We start from the raw sequence: 22,471 nt of genomic DNA, 5'->3' as shown, positions 1-22,471 counted from the left end.
TTCCCTACACGCTGCCCCTCTGCCATCCCACTAACCGTTAGTAGCCTTTAAGAAAGCTGAGGTGCCCCCACAGCGCTGACCTACATAGCCCGGCCCAGGGCGGGAGGGGCTCTTCCCCCAAGTCCCCTCACCCCTGGCCCCGCCTCCTTTCTCCCCCGACTCCCTTCCTTCATCTCTCTACCATTAGGAACCGAAGAAGGTTTGAGTTCCAGACTGGGGCAAAGGGGCTAGGTATGCTACCCCACCCCAAATTTGGGAAAATCAGTGCTTAGCCCGGGAAAGCTTTGGGTGTCTCATGCATCCTCCTCCCCAAATATCTTGATTCTTTCTTTTGCGCTCCCCCCCACCCCCACCCCGCCTCTGCTCCTGTCTGGATTTCTTTTCCCAGCTTCTACCACTGCCAGGGATATTGCCATCCTGGGCCCCCTCCGCCCTGTGTTGTTGTTTTGCTCCAAGGATAAGGGCCCCCTTCTTTGCCCACGCCCCCCTCAGCAGCCTCACCCAGACCCCCTTCTCTGCCCACTCGGAGCTGCGCCGCGGGTGGTGGCGGGGACGGGCGGGGGAGCAGAAATGTTTGCATACAGCAGTTTGGGGGATTGCACTGGCTACCCAACCCCTACAGACATACATACACAAACACCCGACACACGCCCTGACTGAAACAGCGACAAATCTCACTCCGCCCCCAACACACACTGACACAGACATACACACAGATACTGACACAGAAACGCAGAGCCAGACACCAACACAGACGCGCGCGCACACGGACAGCAACACATCCAGACCCGGGGCTGCTCCTAACGGACATCAGCCCCGAGAGCCAAATCCCGGTGCACACGCAGACACACGCTCGGTGGTGTACACAGAAGGGTGCACACGCCGGCACACCCACAGTCCACAGAGACACGGATGCTCAGAGACAGACACAAGGGTATTAGCAGCGGCTGGTGACTTTAACCCCGGTTCCAAACAAAGCCAACAGGCTCCCTCCGCCAGACTCCCGATCCCAGCCCCCGCCTCGGGTCACTCCCCTCCTCCCCAGGCGCCGCCCCCTCCCTCACTCACCGTCCTGGGAGAGGTTGGCCCCACTGGGCGCCCAGCAGCAGGCGAACAGCAGGAGCAGGAGCAAGGCGACTGGGGCCCCCATCGCGCTTCCCGGCCGGCTCCCTGGCTGGGCGCTGGCGAGCCTGAATCCCCGGGGGCTGGGGATGGGGAGGGGGTGGACTACGACGTTGACCTAAAGGGCGCCCCCGAGCCGCTTCGGAGCCCGGGGCCGAGGTGGGGACCGGGAGGGAGCCGGCGCTGCTGCAGTCGCGGGGATTAAATAGGGCGCTCGGAGCAAACCATTTGGTTGGAGGTAGAGGGGGGTTGGCGGGGGGTTGGGCTGGTCGCGGGGGGGGCAGGCTGCCGCATTCCCCACTCCCCCCACCTTCAACACCCCCTCCTTGCCTTCGTGGTGCCTTCCACCCTCTCCCCCGGGAGCTCTGCCAGCCGGGCTCGGGTGTGGATCAGAGGGAGGGAGCTGGCTCAGCAGTGGGACCCCGCGCTCACCCCTCTTAGGCTTGGGGTGGAGGGAGGGGAGTCGGACAGGGCCATGGGCCAGCTGGCGAGCACGGCCACTGCAGGCCTGGGCAAGGGCGTGCCCACTAGGCTGAGATCCTCCAGCTCCGCCCTCCATCCTTTGGCAACTGGGGATCCCCTTAAGCCCTGGGGTCCCCCACCAACCATGTACCCAGGGACATCTCTCCAGTGGATAACTACTAACTCTCAGCTTTCTCCTAAACACTAACATCTCTAATTCCTCTTACCCAAGAGCCTATAGTTATCTGTCCAGCAACAATTTGTGGCCCCCGGCCTTAAGCCCTGGGGTCCCCCTATCAACAATGTACCCAGGGACATCTGTCCAGTGGGTAATTGCTAACTCTCATCATTCTCCTAAACGCTAACATCCCTAATTCCTCTTACCCAAGAGCCCATAGTTGTCTGTCCAGCAAGAATTCGTGGCCCCAGGCAATCTCCCTTGAAAGGCATCTTCCAGCAAACTCCCAAGCCTTGGGAACCAATGTCTCCCTCAATCTCACTCAAGGAAATAACTCACCCTCTGAAAACATGATTTCACCCCAGACTCTTGCCCAATCTGGCAGCCTAACAAAGCAACTCAGTCGTTTTCTTTCTTAACCCTCCCTATTCTATCCCTTTAACCCCCAGTCCTTTTCTCCAATATTTTTTCTTCTTTCTTGATCTTTTGCAGGATCTTGCCCATCTCAAGTTTGAGTTAGTAAGGTTCATGGATGAAGAGTCTGATCTAGAAACCCTCTAAGGACCCCTGCATCTGTGACCAAAGCAACTCTCATTCCTGAGGCCAGATATAACAAGATGATGAGAGGTGACAACGTGCTAGCAGCACTCGCTCGCTCTCGGAATGAAGCCAGTGAGACCAAGAACCCACCAATTCCGGACACAATGAGAGATGCAGGGTGTTTGCGCTTGGTCTTGGCTTAAGTGTCCCAAATCCCTGGTGTTTTCTGTTCTTTGTGACTGAGTATCTCTGAGAGAGTCTTGATATATCTCAGAAAGGGATCTTTCTAAATCAGTCTTGCTGAAACTTAGCTTTTGGAAATACATTTCTAAATGTTAGAATTCTAGAATAAAATAATTTTAGATATGTAAGAATTCTTAGAAAATGGCTCTTCCAACCCCTTAATTATATAGGTACAACTGAGGCTCAAAGGAGGCTAACTGAACCAAGGTTACACTGACAGTTAACAGTAGAAGACACAAGTGGTGGCTGGGATTTGCAACAATATGATTTTAAAGTGTCTTCCAATCCTGTGAGGCTAATATTTTATCCCTAGATGAGGGATTTGGGTGCTTGTCTTCTAACTCTTAGACCAGCTCTCTTTCTGGGCTGATGACTGTCTCACTGGGCTAATCTTTAATGTTTGGGTAATCTTTCCTTCTTGAAAACAGAGTTTTTCAGCCCCCTGTGATGTAGTTAATGTTTCTGTCACCCAGAAACTCAAGGGCAGGGATGTGGAAAGTACTTGGTTACCAGTAAAGCCATATATAAATTACAAGCAATTATGGGAGGTCAGGAGAGAATATTCCCCAGGGAAATTCTTCCAGATTGTCAGGATGCTGCCCCACAGTTTTTCTCTTATGGCTGTTAGAGTTGATGATTTCTGGGAGAAGAGTTCTGCCTGCCTCTTGGACATTTCTTGAGTGCCTGGATAGTTAAGATTTTCTTGCACGGAAGTGTTGACTATCTTTGGCTGTCTGACTTGCCTGACTTGACATATCTCAGTGGCTCCAGACCATTCTGTCTCCCTAGGGTTTGCTGATATCTTAGAAACTCCAAGAGATGAAAATAAAGGGGGTACTATATTTGAGGGGTGTGGAAACCGGAAAGTAAGAGAGAGAAGAGGCTGGGCTAGGGGGTAGGGGAGAGATGTGGGAAAGATTGAACTTTCCCACAGAGGTGGGGCCATGTTGGCATGAAGTTAGTTATGCAGAGATCAGGCAGTAATGTGGGTGTTTTCAAAACAGAAATCAGATTCAGAAGGGAAAGATCAGGCTACCCTAGTTAAAGGGTCTTAGTGGATAAAGAGTATTATCTTTGCAGCTAGAAGACATCTTAGAGATCATCTAAGTGGGCTTAAGAGAGAACAGGTTAATGGAGAGGGAGGGGAGTGAGAGTGGGGATGGGTGGGATAGGGAGCGCAGGATGTAGGATTAGGTCTCATAGTCTTCTAATTAATCTGTCTTTTCCATCTGCTGCTCTGCAGTGATCCCCTTCTGCCTGACCCCCTTAATTCTGTAATACTTGCTGGTCTGGCCCTACTCTCTACTGTAACTGCATGACAAGAACCAAGGGTGAGAGGTAAGGAGGAAAGCTGTTTTGGAGAGAGTATTAAGAGTTAGCATATGAGACTCTGGAATGCTCTTTTCCTACTGGCTCCTCTTCTCCTTTCTGCATCATCAGCATCAGTTTGGCAGCAGTTTAAGTCCTGGGAATAGGAAACAGTCACTGGCTTTTAGAATTATAGAATAAAAGAATGTTAGAGTTGTACGGGACCTTCAAGATTATCTAATTAATACCCCTTGTTGAACAGATAAGGAAAATGGAACACAGAGAAGCTAAATGACTTTCTGTGTTCATACAGCTAGCTGGCAGAAGGGTTACCAGCACTGGGTGGGGAATGGGAGATAGTACCCTTGGAAGCAGGAAGGATAAGAAGAGTCATTCCCAAAACTCTAGAGTAGTGTCCAATTTGAGGAATTCCTCACTCTTGCATATTTCGGAGTGAAAAGTAGTTTCTCCTACTGATGTGGATGTTCACATTTGGAATAACTTCTTGCCTATAGTCATTCCAATGCCCTTTTTACATGTGCACCCAGCATCCTGCAGGCGCCCACCCTCCTCACTAGGAATATAGTTTTACAAAGAAAGATTGACCTACAAGGATTAACCCCATCATGAAAATAGGTAAAATAAAAGTATCCATGTTGGATTGTGATCTCTATGGTTACTTTCCACTCTCAACGCTGTGACATACAATGTGCATTTCCCAGAGACGTGCACAAAGTCTGGAGTAGGTTGTCTGTGGGATTACAGAGCTGGTAGCTACACTGAAAATCTGAGGAAGCAGGGAAGGGGAGTGGAGAGAAGGCGGGCTTTGCCTCCTAGATGCCCCTGTCCACTCAGCAACAGCCTGGGTAGCTGAGGGTGTGGAATGTGATGCTGGCACTGGTGCTGGGCTAGACGCAGCTGTGTGGGCCCTGGGCATTCCTTTCCCCACGCTGCTCCTGCCCGGGAGGGAAAAGGGAAAGAACTCAGCCTGAGTGGGTGAATTTTACATATTCATCAGGGAGAAGATGACAGCACCTGTAGGGAAAAAATTAAGAAGGCTTAATATCCATTCAGATTCTGCTTTGTACTCTAACCCTTTTTTCTCTTCTGTATGAGTTTTCTGTATCACTAAATTCTACATAGGTTTCCACATTGCTTTCCTCTTCAATTTTCCACCCAGCTAAACCAGTACTCCATACTGCTTCTTACTTCTATTATCCAGTTTTAATTAACACCAACCTTAATAATAACCCCTGTATGCATTACAATTGTAACCTTAATTGAATTGTAATTTCAGTCCTAACCCTAATCTATTATAGGCTCTGACTATTAATCCTAATACCAACCTGAATTTAATCGCCAGTTTTAACCAGCATCTTGATTCTAACCAGTTTTAAGCCAGCAATCAGAGCAGCAACATGCACATAATAAAAGTGATCATAGGTACCGCTATTGAGAACCCACCAAATGCCAGATTTTGTGCTGGGTACTTTATGTACACAGTAGCTCACTTAAGTACCAGAAAGTACCTGAGTGTGTCTGGAATGATTAGCTCCCTTACCAAATCAAGGAAACAAAGGTTTAACAAGATTATGTAATTTGTAAATAGTGAATCCAAATCCAGCTCTACTTGACCTGAAGGCTTGTGCTCATTCTTCTTTCTGTCAACAAATGCTTTTTAATTGAACTTCTACTAAAATCTTAACTAATACTGATTGGAATGACATCTAAAAGACTGAGTTTCTTCAAAGCATCTTATTATTGGTTTAAGTTTTTTTCTTTTTAAATAGTGATACAAAATATAAACCAACCAACAAAAAAGCCCCAAAATCTTCTGGCCCAGAGACCCCACAGACACTTTAAGACATTAATTTATTTATAAAGTTAAAGTATTCAAACTATAAATAGAAACAAACTGAAAAGCCTCCTCTTTCCCAGAGTTGCCATATTGCACAACTCCAGGGGGCATTGTTCAAATTGGAGTTGTGCAAAGCAGCAGCACTGCCTCCCACAGCTTATCAGAAAAGCAGATAAAGTCAAGGTAAATATCGACCAAATTAAATCACCTTATGTATACATATGACTTAGGCATGAGAATTTCTAGACAAGTTAAATTTATGATTAGCAATAACTATTAAGGGTCACATTCTATACTAAATTCTTCACATTTATTATCCATTTTAATATTCACAAGCATGCTGGTCAGTATTCATTACCCCTATTTTACAGGTGATGACAGTGAGGCTTGAAGAGGCAAAACGACTGGTATCTTAGAGCACAAAGATGGTAAATGACAGACTCGGGTTTCAAATACAGGTTGTCTTACTCCAAACTCTAAATTCTCAGTCATTACACTTCGCCAAGAAGGCTTCTCAGAGAAGAGGTCATATAAGTTTGGTTCTGAAGGAAAGATAAGAGTTGCATGATATTAGAAGAGAATGGCCTATGAGATTGTAGATGAACTCAGATCAATGTGGGAGGAGATGCTCCAAGGGGAAAGGGAGCTAGAAACTAGATTGCAGAGGGAAACTAGTAAAAGGTGAGAGAGTAATGGGGGAGTAAAACAAATATGAGCAGAGACCAGGGACATTTTTTTGTGATAAATTCAGGCAAAAATAAAATCATATAATAAATACATGTGTCACTGTTGCTCCAGCTACAGGCTGATTGATGTACTATGGAAAGACAGTAGACACACATAATCATCTGCAAACCAAAATACACATTTTTTCAGTTACATGGCTATCAGTCGCTTCTCCAATGAAATATCTCTGTATTCTTTCCCTTAGATTCTGTGCTCCAGCAATATCAAATGGCTTGTAATTTCCCAAACACACTATGTTGTTTCATGCCTCAGTGTCTGCACATACTATTTTCCATACCTGGATTGCCCATCTCATTAAGCCTGATGAAACTTGTGCTCATGTTTATCCATCCAAACTTTGATTAGGTGTTGTCTCTCTTTGAAGCTTTCTATCTACATATAATCACTCCTTGCTAGTTGCTACCACTGTATTGAATATGTATCTCCACTATTACACTTCTTTCACTGTGTTGCAATGATTTGTCTATGTTTTTCTCCTTCCTGTGCTCTTTGAGGGCAGGAATGATATTTCGTGAATCTCATTTATCCGAGTGCTTTGTGTAGAAACTGAAAATGTATAGATTCTTAGTTAATTCTGAGGTAATCCCAAATGATATATCTATAAATACATAGGCTTGACAAGTCATTTTATTCCCAGAAGCACATACATGCATATAACTAGACTTCATTGGCATACCCCCTGTAGCTACATGTGCATGTGATCACACTGATATAATATGCCCAAAATAAAGTAACTGATCCTAATATACAAATATTTTCATCCACTTACTTGAAGTACGTTTTGTAACTTTTGGAATTGACTTTAGAACCTGCCACAGTCCTTTGCATAACTTCAGTTGTGGAGAATGTTTATCCTTTGTGTTCGGCTTTTAATTTAAAAAATAGCCAGACATCTTTGAGATTCAAGCCTTACGGATAGGTTGGTGGTTCATATTGTGTAATATAAGAAACAAGACTTGGCTATAAAGTAATAGTAAATGACTTTTAAGCTGATTTATTTGTTGCTTCTTAAGGCAGTTACCAAATAGGAGTTCTAGAAAGTTTCTGAGCAGTGTCATTCTGATGTATTTGTTAGTATAAACAAAATCAAGCAAGAGTCTTATAATTTTATATCATGCCTGGGAAACAAATGTGTTTGTATATAAGAACACAAAAAGTTATTATGTCCAGAACAGAACTTCTTGATCATTAATTTATTCATTAATTTATTGTTTTATTTTATTATTTACTACTTATTTATTAAAAATCTATTTATTATTATTATCATTTTTGAGATGGAGTCTCACTCTGTTGCCCAGGCTGGAGTACAATGGTGCAATCTCGACTCACTGCAACCTCTGCCCCCCTGGGTTCAAGAGATTCTCCTGCCTCAGCCTCCCAAGTAGCTGGGATTACACATGGATGCCACCACGCAGGGCGAATTTTTGTATTTTTAGTAGAGAGGGGGTTTCACCATGTTGGTCAGGCTAGTCTCGAACTCCTGACATCAGGTGATCCACCTGCCTCAGCCTCCCAAAGTGCTGGGATTACAGGCGTGAGCCAACACGCCTGGCGATTTATTTCATTTTATTTTTTGCGTGTCTATGTGCCTGCATAGTGCTAGTTGAAATTGTTTTGACCTGGATGTTTTGTTGCAGCCTATTAAAAAAATTTATAAGCTCCTAGCTTTTAAAAATATATAAAATAAAACTTTCAGTGGGTGGTCTTACCCTTATTCCCAATTACCACCCCATTTTTGAGACTCATTTTAGCTGTGAAGGATGATGCAAGGGTTGGGGCTAGGATAGTATTTGGGGGATGCAAAATACTTGGTAATTAAGATCAATCTGACAATCATGGTTTTCTTTTCAGAATCATGAAATAGAAGTGGACGTTAAAAAATGCTACAACAAAATGTCAATGTCTGGTGCTAGTCACTTGAGAATACAAAGATGAATAAGTCATGAAATCTACCTTCAAGGAACTCATAGTCCAGTAGAGAAGATAGGCTTGCAAACACATAATCACTACATCATGTGATAAGAGCTACAGTAAAATTATGTGTAAGACACAGTGAGAGAAGAGAGGAGGCAAAGAGTAAATCTGTGAAAAACCTTAAGACTAGATGTGGGGCAGGTTTAAGGGATGAAAGACATTACAAAAGAGGGTATGGCGTATGCAAAAACAGTAAAACAGGAAGCAGCATGGTTAGTTGCAGCTAAATTTTGAAAGGAGTTTATGCTAGAGATTGCTCTTTATTCTGCAGACAAGGAGTCATGGAAGGATTTTAAGCAGGGAAATGTCAGTGCCAGATTTACATTTTAGAGCGATAACTCTGGCAGTAGCGGATGGATGGATTGGTGGGATACACATCATTTGATACAGAAGCCTGACCCTTCTGGAGACCCAAATCCAGTACCATGACATTAAATAGGACCCAGTGAGTGTGGTCCTGTTTTAGCTCCTATGGGTAAGGTAGAGATAGCACACAGAATGCAGTTACAGGACCCAGACACCAATACGCAGTGTGGACAAGGCTGTAGGGCACACAGATGCTGACAACTGTGTGCAGCGACATAAGGTTTTGAAGAGTAAAGCGCGGAGGATTATGAGCTCTGTCCCAGTTTGCCAGGGACTGAGTCGTTTTTCAGGACTTTCAGTGTTAACATCGGGAAAGTCCTGAGCAAACTGGGATGGTTGGTCACCCTAAGCAGTTCCTGACAGAAACAGCCTTCCCTCAGTAGCACCTGTTACCCAGACCATCTCCCTGGCAACCAGCTGGGGGTCATCTCCAGGGCAGATTGGAGGGGGAGGAAAGCCAAGTGAGTTTGTTTTGTTTTGTTTTGTTTTGTTTTGTTTTTCTGTTTCAGGGGAGGGTAGAGGTGGGAAAGGGGTAGGGGGTGGTGAGTCAGAATAGCTAGGCCAATTGAATGGGAGGAAAGAGAAGAAGAAAGGCTAAGTAGAAGACAGAATGTGGAGGTTTTTCTTATTATCCAGGATCCTACCTTCATTCTCTGAGATCTTGGGCTCTCTCTGGCGGTAAGGAACATTGCAGGCTCAAAACAACAAGCATTACAAAGAGTGAATGTGAATATATTTAGTTTTTTATTTACGCATAGGTTTCATATGTTCATGCATGTATTTATTTATTCAGCATTAATGGAGTGCCTACTGTGCACTTAGCACCTTGCTTATGCTCTATCATTTAGTCTTATGCACAACCCTATGACTAGTAGGTAGTATTATTCTCATTTTACAGATGAGGAAAAGGAGGCTCAGAAATTTTGTAACTTCCTACAAGTCACACCTTAACTGGTGGAGCTGAGATCTTAATTTAGGTGTGTCTCTAAAATTCTTGGTCATGCCAGCAAACCAGCATACCCATCTGTGCCTGATCCAAACAGTTACCTGGAGCCACCTGTTACAAATCATACAGATACTTAGGATATTCTGGTTCTAGTTTAATAATAAAGATTCCTGACCATAGTGCTAACAGGTGCTCCCAGGTGATTCCTGTGCCCTGACAATCCTGAGAAGTAACCCACCACAGCCTGGGGGTCTACTAACAAGAGCTCATTATCTCCTGAGGGAACCATATGTGTAAGTAGCTCATCAGAACACAGTTGTGTTAAGGTGTAAAACCAAAAAGTATCACTGAATCTTTCAACAAATACTTTTCTTGACTCTTCCTCTCCAGCAATTGCTGACCTTGTTTGTAAGATCCTATGTAATCTGGCCTTTGCCTATCTGTCTAACCTCATGTAACCCCATAGCCACAGTATCTGTTTTTTTTTTCTCTTTGTTTATTTATTATTTATTTATTTTTTATTATCTCCACCACACCAAGCCCATTCCCATTCTATGCCTTTGCACTGGCTCTTCCTTCTGAACCAGAACACCCCTGCCTGCTCCATGCTAAGCCACTTCTGCTTTCACATCTCAGCCTAAATTAACTTCCTCAGAGAGGCCGTCTCATTCCCTTGCAATCACTTGTCATTTTCTGCTGTTTTCCTAATAATTTATCTTTCATTTATTATTGTCTTTATTCCTTCTCCCAGTAAATGTAAATTCCACTGTCAACTTTGATCAAAGTTGAGTTGCCAGTACTTAGGGGCTACTGCACATATCAGTACCTGGCACATAATAGGTGCTTATTAAATGCTGGTTGATTTGGAGAAGAGCGATCACATTCTTTGATTTTACACTTTGATTTTTACAAGTAAGAACTTTTGTCTTCGGTACAAAGTAAACCTCCCACTGCCATTTAAGACTTTTTCCTCTGGTTTATGAAAGAAGACATCTTTTTTATGAGCCTCTATATAATGTCCCTCTAGAGGATTTAAGACTGTTATTAAATTGCCCCTTAACCTCCTCTACATTAGGTGAAATGTCCTAATTCTTAACCTTCTGCCAGTTCTTTTGTCATTTTAGTACTTTTTCTCTGATCCTTTTCACTTAAGTAGTTGTGTTCAGAACAGGTCCAGTAGGTGAGTGAGGCTATGGCTGATGGTCATGAGTTGAACATGATATGCTATGATATGCTATCCCATGCCCTCTTGTATGTTTTTGACTATTTTTTGTTTTCAGTCTGTTTCTTTTCAGATTATTTTAATCTGTTTCTTGTGGTGCATTTTGGTCTTAATATCTTTTTAAACCTTAAAATCCCAGAGCTTGCTATCACTGCAAGTAGTATTCCCCAGCAAGGTGACATCTGTTGAGGTTTGCCACCAGTTTCCAGTCCCAGGGCTTCCTTGTGGACGGCTGTGCCTGCGTGCCCATACCTGTGAGGCTGGTGACTGCTGCTGCTATTCCTGTGGCTAAGCCAAGAATGGATGCAGATAAATTTAGTTTTCTCGCTATGTTCACAAAAGGCCATAGCTTGTTTTCATGTGGACTATGAAAGCCTAGGAATGACTGTGTGTGCTGCTCTGAGAAAGTTAACCAGGTTCTGGGCCCAGCTCCAAGGAGACATTTCTGACTCATTGGAAAGGCAGAAGAGTGCAGAAGAGTGAGAAAGCATGGATTTAGAAAGTGGACTCATCTGGGCTTAAATACCAGCTGTGCCACTTATGTCATTTGAGATCAGTCTTTTCATTTGTTAAACATCAGACATTGTTATTGTCTATCTTGTAGGCTTGTAAAGATTATCAAATGAGGACATTTATGTAAAACTCCTAACATAGAACTCAATACATGTTTGTTAGCTACCTTTCCCTGTGACCTCTTCACCTTAGAGCAGGGAGATGTTCCTCTGTTTCTCTGAGTGTACCATAGAATCTTGCCCTGTGTTCACTGTCCGAGTATAAAGCACTGCTTGGATCTAGATTTTCAGTTCCAATAACTTTTTTTCACTTTTACCAAGGTCTCTCTGTTAACCTGCTCTCTACTACCCTCGTGTGGCCACCCTGACCCTTTGTCATTTCTGATCCTCTGCTCCCTCAGTGTGGTGGCTTTGCTGTAATGCAGCCGCTCCCAGACTTCTTACTCCTCCGAGTTTTAACACATACCTGAAACATTTTTCAGTTTAATTTTAGTCTTCTCTTCTCAGGTAGTGTTATCTCAGTTCTTCTAACCTTTTCTCACTTCTTTCTAATATTTACCCATCTGTCAAAGACTGCGTGAATTCTTTCCTGCATGTTGAGAGTTTGGACCCAGTGAGGCCTCCTCAAGTTTCAGATCCCATTATCTGTTTCGTTGCTCAACACCAAGTTCTCTTTCACATGAATGACAAAAAAACAATGTACAGTTGCCCCTTGAACAACACGGATTTGAACTGTGTGGAGATCCACTTCCAGGCTGATTTTTTTTTTCCAATAAATACCGTTTGCCCTCTGTATCTGCAGGCTCCATATCTGCAACCAAACAATAGTCTCCGGATGGGCAATCTGCAGATACGGAGGGCAAACTTTTTCTATATGCCAGTTTCCTGGTTCTGCTGGTTCTGCTGTTTTCACAGGGTCAATTGTAGATCTTGAGTATGTGCAGATTTTGGTATCCTATGGCAGGGGTGTGGGCATCCTGCAGCCAATCCCCAGCAGATACTGAGGGATGACTGTTTTGTCATAGATTATTTAATCATAGAAAAGCTCTATTTTTTTCCCCCTGCAAACTCAAATCTGTTTAAGTTAATAAGGAAAAGTATACCTATTCTTGCCTTGTTAAAGGGTAATGATGGATCTTGGATAGACCCAGAATGTTAGCACTTCAAAGTGAGGATGTGTAGACAAAGAATGTAACTGCTTTATCCCTTTCCTAATTGCATAGCATCTCTAGCACAGGGAATGAAGGATTATTTAGGATATAGTCAGTATACTAGTTTGAGAAACTTTGTGGATGAAAAATAAGGGAAATCAATTTGATGAAATGGCTAGTTTAAACCAAATTTGGGAGGTGGGATTTGAAAACTAGACACTGAAGAGCTTTATCTTTATCCCAATGTCAGTTGGAAAAAAATTGTAGCAGGATGTTATATTATTGAATTGGTATTTAAAGATTAATTCTAAGATTCAGTGTGGTAAAGATGGTAATTTTTAATTTATAAATTTGATGCAATACTATGCTAAATTCCAATAAGATATTTTATGGAACTTGACTAGCCTATTCTAACATTCCCTTGGAAGATAAAGTCAAGAGTAAATAGCCATAATTTTTTAAACACATGGGGCTAAGGGGGAGGATGATTTTCTAGCTATCCTAAGCGACTTTAAAATTATAGCAATTAAAACATGAAATCTTGGCACAGGAATACATAAATAGAACCATGGAGCAGAAGAGAGAGTGTAGTTACAAACCAACTTGGAAATTTAGTGTATGAAGAGTGCTACCTCCATTATATACTACACTTCTGATCAGTGACTAGAGGGTTGTACTGTTTAAAGACATTAGAGTAATTGGTTATCTATTTGTCAGTTGGTATGGGATAGGTTTAGCCTTTCCTTATGCCATATACAGCAATATATTTCAGGTGGACTCGTGCTAAATTTTATAAACCAAGCAACACTAAAAATGTTTGTAAAAACTGTCGAAAAATATACTTAATCTTAGAGTGGGAAAGACCTTCCTAAGCAAGACACAACACCTAGACTCGATAAAGGAAAAGACTGATAAGATTTACTGCATGATTTTTAAAACTGTTGTAATTACAGACCCATAGACAAAATGTAAAAGTAAGTCACAGACTGTGAAAATTTTATTTGCAACATATATACCAAAGTATCAAAATTGCTAACATGCAAAATATTCAGCAAATAAACATAAAAAAGACAAACAGTCCAAGAGAAAATTGGGCAAAGGATATGAGTAGGAATTCTCAGAAAAAAAATACAGTTGTCTAATAAACATCTGAAAAGATGATCAACGGCATATGGATTTTGAGAAATACAAGTTACAGCACCAAAGAGATCCTAGACTGTTAAAAGGCATCAAAGAACCCATCAGATTGTTAAAAATTAAAATGATGGATAATACTCAGTGTTGGCAAGTGCTTAGGGAAATAGGCACCTTTATATATTGTTAGTGAGGATGTAAATTGGCACAGCCTTTTTGGAGATATTTTGGCAGAATGTATTGGAATTAAAAATAGAAATACCAGCAGTGCTATTTCTACAAATTATGCTATAGATCTGTTCACACATGGGTGCTCTGATTTATGTGCAGAGATATGCATCGCATCATTTTTTTCCAGTAGTGAAAAATTGAAGACAACATAAATATTCATCAATAGTGAATTGGATAAATAAATTATGCTATATCATACTTTGTAATAACACATTGCAGTTAAAAAGAATGAGGTAAATTTATACCTACCAACATGGAAAGATACAGAAGGTATGTTGTTAAGTGAAAATACAAAGAAAATACACATACAGCTATCCCTTTTGTGTAAAATGGGGAAAAAAGCCTAAAACATATACATATGTATATGTTAAATCTTATATGCATATAAATATGTGTTTAAGTAAATGAATAGTTACTGGCTGTGTGACTTCAGGCAAGATACTTAATCGCCTCAGTGTTTTTTTTCATTGTATGGAAAATAGAGATAATTTTACATGACCCCTAGGGTTGTATGATGTGAGAATTAAATAAATTAATCATAATTTTACATGACCCCTAGGGTTATATGATGTGAGAATTAAATAAATTAATCTATTTAAAGTGCTTTAAATAGTGCCTGGCACATAGTAGGCACTTGAGTGTTTCTATTGTTCAGATGCATATTAAAATTGGAAAATTATTTTCTGGGCTAGGACTGAGACTTAAGTTACAAGGGGACTATAATTATCCATATTATATATTTCATATTTTTATAATAATGGTGTGCTTATGTATTGAATGATTAATTTTTTTAAATTAAAAGCTTATTCTAAGAATATGGTTTAAAAGATGATTATAGAAATCCAGGACCAAAGTAAGAGTCCTGAGCAAGGGCAGTGGAATTGGGAAGGGAAAAGAGGTGCTACATTTGGTGTTGGTTATGGGAAGCAAGACAGAGGGAGAAGGCTGAGGCAGCTCTCAGTTTTGGCTTTTGAGTGACTTGGAAAATGCTGAACCATGAAAAGAAATAGTGGAATTAGGAGAACCTTTTTGTGGGGTGTAGTATTTTGGAATGAAGGAGGATGAGTGTCTTACATCAGGCTGCTAAAACAGAATACTATAAATTATGTGGCTTAAACAACAGACTTTGGTTTCTCACAGTTCTGGAGGCTGGGAAGTCCAAGATAAAGGTACTGGTGGATTTGATTCCTGTTGAGTGTCCTCTTCCTGGTTTGCAGACAGCCACATTCTCAACGTGTCTTCACATGGTGGAAAAAGAGATTGTTTCCCTGTGTCTCTTCTTATAATGACACTAATTCCATCTATTATGGTTCCACCTTCATGACCAAATCACCTCTCACATCTAAATACATGAGGGATTAGAGTATTAACGTATAAATTAGAGGGAGACATAATCAATTCATAACAATTTTGTTAAATTACATTGAGTTTAAGCTGAGGGCAACCCATCAAGTAGGAAATATTCAATAGACTGGATATGCAAACTGGAGCTCTGGAGAAAGTTGAATGTTCTACCACTTTGAAGTAGAGCAGCAGAAGAAGCCTAAAGTTCTCAGTCTCATTTTAAGAGTTCCCATCTAACATTTCCATTACAAAAATCAAGAACTGTGGTATTATAGGATGATATGTGGCTAAGAAGACAAAGACCTGTTCTAGTGGTTTTGATTGTTGATTCTTTTTCTTTGGTAAACATACATTGAACAACTACCATGTGCCAGGCACTGCCCAGACTATCAAGGGTAAAAAGAACTCAAGTTGCTCTCTCTCTGGTCGGAAGAGAGATGCACAAAATTGAGTACATTACAGAGTGCTCAGTCCTCCGATAGCCATATGCACAGGGTGCAGTAATGGTGTGAAGGTGGGTGTGATCCAGTCTGCTTGGGGTTGTGGTGGATGTCAGGGAAGATATTATAGAAAATGAGGTGATTGATATTGAGTCTTCTAGGAGGAGGAACAGTCTTCCAGACAGATGTGAGGGTGGGAACATGAGAAAGGCATTCCAAAAAGAGAAACCGTTGCAGCATACCTAGTCATATTAGTATGGAAAAGGAACCTTTTTATTTTTCATTTTGGGAACTCTAAGTACTTACTATAAAACATAAGCTGAGAGGGGAGGCTGACGGATAATAGTAACTGATGTTGAAAAGATGAACAGGTATCAGATCACAAATGGCTTCTAGGCTCTTCTCTAGACAAGAGAGAACTTTAAGGGGTTTTGCCTTCAGGAAAAATAATTGCACTGTTGGTGATGTGGCTGATTGGCAGAAAGGGAGCAGGGATGGTTACAGGTAGACAAGTGAGGGATTATTAAAACATCAAATAGTCCTGGCTGCATCATCCTGATACCAAAGGCCTGGCAGAAACACAACAAAAAACAGAATTTTAGACCAATATTCCTGATGAACATAGATGCGAAAATCCTCAATAAAATACTGGCAAACAGAATCCAGCAGCACATCTAAAAGCTTATCCACCATGACCAAGTCAGCTGCATCCTGGGATGCAAGGCTGGTTCAACATATGCAAATCAATAAACGTAATCCATCACATGAACAGAGCTAACAACAAAAACCAGATGATTATCTCAATAGATGCAGAGAAGGCCTTCGACAAAATTCAACACCGCTTCAAGCTAAAAACTCTCAATAAACAAGGTATTGATGGAAGGTATCTCAAAATAATAAGAGCTATTTATGACAGACACACAGCCAGTATCATACTGAATGGACAAAAACTGGAAGCATTCCCTTTGAAAACCAGCACAAGACAAGGATGCCCTCTCTCACCACTCCTATTCAACATTGTGTTGGAAGTTCTGGCCAGGGCAGTCAGGCAAGAGAAAGAAATAAAGGGCATTCAATTAGGAAAAGAGGAAGTCAAATTGTCCCTGTTTGCAGATGGCAGGATTGTATATTTAGAAAACCCCATTGTCTCAGCCCAAAAACTCCTGAAGCTGATAAGCAACTTCAGCAAAGTCTCAGGATACAAAATCGATGTGCAAAAATCACAAGCATTCCTCTACACCAATAACAAAGAGAGAGCCAAAACATGAGTGAACTCCCATTCACAATTGCTACAAAGAGAATAAAATACCTAGGAATCTACCTTACAAGGGATGTGAAGGACCTCTTCAAGGAGAACTACAAAGCACTGCTCAAGGAAATAAAAGAGCACACAAACAAATGGAAAAACTTTCCATGCTCATGGATAGGAAGCTACCCATCAAGCTACCAATGACTTTCTTCACAGAATCGGAGAAAACTACTTTAAAGTTCATATAGAACCAAAACAGAGCCCGCATTGCCAAGACAATCCTAAGCAAAAAGAACAAAACTGGAGGCATCAGGCTACCTGACTTCAGATTATATTACAAGGCTACGGTAACCAAAACAGCATGGTACTGGTACCAAATCAGCTATATAGACCAATGGAACAGAATGGAGGCCTCAGAAATAACACCATACATCTACAACCATCTGATCTTTGACAAACTAGACAAAAACAAGAAATGGGGAAAAAATTCCCTATTTAATAAATGATGTTGGGAAAACTGGCTAACCATATGTAGGAAGCTGAAATTGGATCCCTTCCTTACACCTTTTACAAAAATTAATTGAAGATGGATTAAAAGACTTAAATGTTAGACCTAAAACCATAAAAACCCTAGAAGAAAACCTAGGCAGTACCATTCAGGACATAGGCATGGGCAAGGACTTCATGACTAAAACACCAAAAGCAATGGCAACAAAAGCCAAAATACACAGATGGGATCTAATTGAGCTAAAGAGCTTCTGCACGGCAAAAGAAACTACCATCAGAGTGAACAGACAACCTACAGAATGGGAGAAAATTTTTGCAATCTACCCATCTGACAAAGGGCTAATATCCAGAATCTACAAAGAACTCAAATTTACAAGAAAAAAACAACCCCATCAAAAGTGGGCAAAGGATATGAACAGACACTTCTCAAAAGAAGACATTCATGCAGCCAACAGACACATGAAAAAATGCTCATCCTCACTGGTCATCAGAGAAATGCAAATCAAAACCACAATGAGATACCATCTCACGCCAGTTAGAATGTCGATCATTAAAAAGTCAGGGCACAACAGATGCTGGAGAGGATGTGGAGAGATAGGAACACTTTTACACTGTTGGTGGGAATGTAAATTAGTTCAACCATTGTGGAAGACTATGTGGTGATTCCTCGAAGATCTAGAACTAGTAATACCTTTTGACCCAGCGATGCCATTACTGGATATATACCCAAAGGATTATAAATCATGCTACTATAAAGACACATGCACATGTTTGTTTGTTATGGCACTATTCACAATAGCAAAGACTTGGAACCAACCCAAATGTCCATCGATGATAGACTGGATTGAGAAAATGTGGCATGTATACAGCATGGAATACTATGCAGCCATAAAAAGAATGAGTTCATGTCCTTTGCAGGGACATGGATGAAGCTGGAAACCATAATTCTCAGCAAACTATCACAAGGACAGAAAACTAAACACCGCATGTTCTCACTCATCGGTGGGAATTGAACAATAAGAACACTTGAACACAGGGCGAGGAACATCACACAGTGGGGCCTGTCAGGGGGTGGGGAGCTGGGGAAGGGATAGCATTAGGAGAAATACCTAATATAAATGACAAGTTGATGGGTGTAGCAAACCACCATGGCACATGAATACATATGTAACAAACCTGCACGTTGCGCACATGTACCCTAGAACTTAAAAGTATAATAAAAGAACAAAATACATAAATAAATAAACAAACAAACAAATAGTCCTGGCTACAGAGGATGAACTATCTGAACTAAGCCAAGAGCAGTGAGAATAGAAATCGAGGCAAATGTTTGAGAGCTATTAAAGAGACAGAGTAGATAGACCTTAGTAGCTGATTAAATTTGGAAGATAAAGTTTTAAGGGGAGGAGCCTTGACTCATTCCCCATTTCTGGCTTAAGAGACTGGATGGCCAGTTTTGTCTCCCCAAAACTGCTTGTATCAAATCAATCTTCTTTCAATTTACTGTTATGTAGCCAATTCTATTACTGTGGTTCAGATCTCCATTATATCTTGACTACTGCAAAAGCCTCTTCACTGTGCACTCTTGAAATTATCTGCTACAGCCAGAGTGATCTTTCTAAAATGCAAATGAAATCATCGTTCTCCCTTACTTAAAACCCTTCACTGCCTCTGCATCTCCTACAGGATTACAATTGGCCTTTAACATGACATATGTTGATCTGCATGTTCTGATTTTTGTTTCCACATGCCTTGTCACTTCCTGCCTGGGATTTTGGACTTAAGCAATATCTCTCATTTCCTGTAGTTTCTTATGCAGACAGGATGGTTTTTGCTGTATTTTTACTCATGCTTTCCTCTCTTATCTCCTTGGCTCCCCCAACACACACACATACACGCATGCGCGCGTACACACACACACACACACACACACACACACAATCTCTCTCTCCATCCCTAATCTCTTCTTTTGCTCTGTTTACAGCTGTTCTTACTTTGAACCTCAGCTTAGGTCTGCAGCTCTAGGAAACATTCTTAGACTCCGCAGACTGGATTCATTTGCCCAATTTTGGTTTTGTAGCATGCCAGACATGATTTCTAGACTTGGGCAACTTTGTTTCATGACTTTATTTTTCTATTTTTGACTGTGATTTTTATTAAGAATAGACATGATATCATCATTATCTTTATATCTCCAATACTCAGCACATTTCTTATTGTATAGTAGGTATTTATGGATTTATGGAGCAAATAAATAAAGTAATAAATGAGTAGGTGGATGATGATAACCATTAATTAAAATAGTGGATTAGGCCGGGTATTGTGGCTCACCCCTGTAATCCCAGCACTTTGGGAGGCTGAGGCGGGCAGATCACCTGAGGTCAGGAGTTCAAGATTTGCCTGGCCAACATGGTGAAACCCTGTCTTTACTAAAATACAAAAATTAGCTGGGCGTGGTGGCAGGTGCCTGAAATCCCAGCTACTAGGGAGGCTGAGGCAGAAGAATTGCTTAGCCCAGGAGGCAGAGGTTTCAGTGAGCTGAGATTGCACCACTGCACTCCAGCCTGGGTGACAGAGCGAGATTCCATCTCAAAAAAAATAGATGAATAAACTAGTGGATTATGAAGAACAGATTTATGGGGAAATATAAGTTCTTATTTGTACATTTTGCAGTTGAGATCATTGTGAGTCACATAGGAATGGCAATCTAAAGGCAACTGAGTATCCCAATCTGGATTTCACATGGTATGTCTGATTTTAAGGTGCAGATTTAAGGGTTTTCAGCTCATAGCTGGTAATACATGTAGTACATATGCCATTTACAATTACCTAGGGAGAAAATCTAAAGAAGAGCACCAAGGTACACTTTATGGCAGTGTTTTTGACCACAACTCATATGCCTATATGTATACATTCATATGCAGCTGATACAAAAATTTCATGAAACAATACATGGTCTTCTTAGAGGGTGATACCCTCAGCTATTTTCTTTTCTGTTCTGTCGTATCCTATTCTATCATCTCTTTTCTCTGCTGTTAAATAATATAAAAATACTGCTAACCTTCTGGCTTGCAGTCTGATAAGTGTCACTCTTTGGAACACTGATATTTAAGAAGGAAGAGGAGGAGCTGGTGAAAGAGATTGAGAAGGAGGGGCCGAGGGATAGGAGGTAAATGAGAAGACAGTGGCATGCCCCAGAAGCAAGAGGAGTCAGCATTTCTAAGGGTGAAGATGTGGTGACTGCAGAAAGGTGAAGTGAAACTATTCGATTTGACAATTAGCAGCAAGCCATTAGTGACTTTAGTGAGGACATTTAGCAGTTGCTAGAGTGGAGTCAGTTGAGGAATGGATGGGGTAAAGAGGAAAAAACCCAAGCGTTAACTATTCTTTCTAAAAATAAAGACTGTCAGGCACTAGTCTACTAAAGATTTTCTCTTTCTTTATCACACTTATAATGACTTTACAAGATAGATTTTATTACTTCTGTGAATTTTTTTTTTTTTTTTTTTTTTTTTTGAGACAGAGTCTCGCACTTTCACCTGGGCTGGAGCTCAATGGCATGGTCTCGGCTCACTGCAACCTCTATCTCCCAGGTTCAAGTGATTCTCCTGCCTCGGCCTCCCGAGCAGCTGGGATTACAGGCACCCGCCACCAGGCCTGGCTAATTTTTTGTATTTTTAGTGGAGACGGGGTTTCACTGTGTTGGCCAGTCTGGTCTCGAACTCCTAACCTCATGATCCGCCCCCCTTGGCCTCCCAAAGTGCTAGAATTGCAAGTGTGAGCTACCACGCCTGGCCACTTCTGTGGATTTTTAAAATCAGATAAGTAATCTGAATCTCTGAGATCATTTAGGTTCCTTTAGGTGTCCAACATCATATACAGCTGAGATTCAAACCCTGGGTGTCCCAACTTGGAAGTCTATAGTTTTCTAATTGGATCATAACTGTTTGTCTATTTTTGTGATATTGGATACATGATTTAATTTCTGTGGTTCTGAGTTTGTTAATCTATGTAATTACAGATGGAGAGGCTTGACAAAAATTACAGACTACAGAAATATAGAAAATAAAGAGCAAACATTCACCCACTTAGCATTATCAATTTGATCTTCAAATTAGATTTTCTCTAAATTAATAAAAGTAATAAGAATATGTGACAAAAATTCAGCTGATCCATGAATAAAAGAGACTTGATTATTTTAAAACCCTTTTCCATTTTGAACATTCTGTGATTCCAAGAAGAGGTTAATTGATGCTTTTGATTTTCTAGTTTACCAGTTAAGAATAAATGCAAAGCATTCTGCTCTTACCTGCCCTGCATAATCTTTGTGTAAAGATTATGTTGGGGATTCCCCTCAATAAAATAATGGCAAAACAAATCCAGCAGCACATCAAAAAGGTTATCCACCATGATCAAGTCAGCTTCATCCCTGGGATGCAAGACTGATTCAACATATGCAAATCAATAAACGTAATCCATCACATAAACAGACCCAATGACAAAAATCGTGTGATTATCTCAATAGATGCAGACAAGGCCTTCGATAAAATTCACCAGCCCTTCAAGCTAAAAACTCAATAAACTAGGTACTGGTGGAACATATCTCAAAATAATAAGAGCTATTTATGACAAACCCACAGCCAATATCACACTGAGTAGGCAAAAGCTGGAAGCATTCCCTTTGAAAACTGGCACAAGACAAGGATGCCCTCTCTCACCACTCCTATTCAACATAGTATTGGAAATTCTGGCCAGGGCAATCAGACAAGAGAAAGAAATAAAGCATATTCAAATAGGAAGAGAGGAAGTCAAATTATCTCTGTTTGCAGACAGCATGATTGTATATTTAGAAAACCTCATCGTCTCAGCCCAAAAACTCCTGAAGCTGATAAGCAACTTCAGCAAAGTCTCAGGATACAAAATCAATGTGCAAAAAT

At 41.2% G+C, this 22,471-nt stretch overlaps 2 protein-coding genes across 4 annotated transcripts in view; one reads left to right on the top strand and one right to left on the bottom strand.

Annotated features, from left to right (window-relative positions):
• Positions 1–1,303, bottom strand: part of CADM3 (cell adhesion molecule 3) — a 30,629-nt gene extending 29,326 nt beyond the window's left edge. The window contains exon 1 of one of the 3 annotated variants that reach the window (XM_050758082.1): positions 1,069–1,303. In XM_050758082.1, the coding sequence (XP_050614039.1) occupies positions 1,069–1,150 (82 nt within the window). In that variant the 5' untranslated portion in view covers positions 1,151–1,303. The remainder of the gene's footprint in view (positions 1–1,068) is intronic. The other 2 variants (XM_050758071.1, XM_050758091.1) reach the window with 2 other exon arrangements.
• The window catches only part of AIM2 (absent in melanoma 2), a 130,766-nt gene that overhangs the window by 15,585 nt on the left and 92,710 nt on the right, over positions 1–22,471 (top strand). The gene's annotated exons all lie outside the window — the stretch shown is intronic.

This window comes from Macaca thibetana, chromosome 1, assembly GCF_024542745.1.
Source record: "Macaca thibetana thibetana isolate TM-01 chromosome 1, ASM2454274v1, whole genome shotgun sequence".
NCBI classification, from domain to species: Eukaryota; Metazoa; Chordata; class Mammalia; order Primates; family Cercopithecidae; genus Macaca; species Macaca thibetana.
The sequence above is the reverse complement of the archived record's forward strand: the minus strand, read 5'-3'. Positions and strand labels throughout refer to the sequence as shown.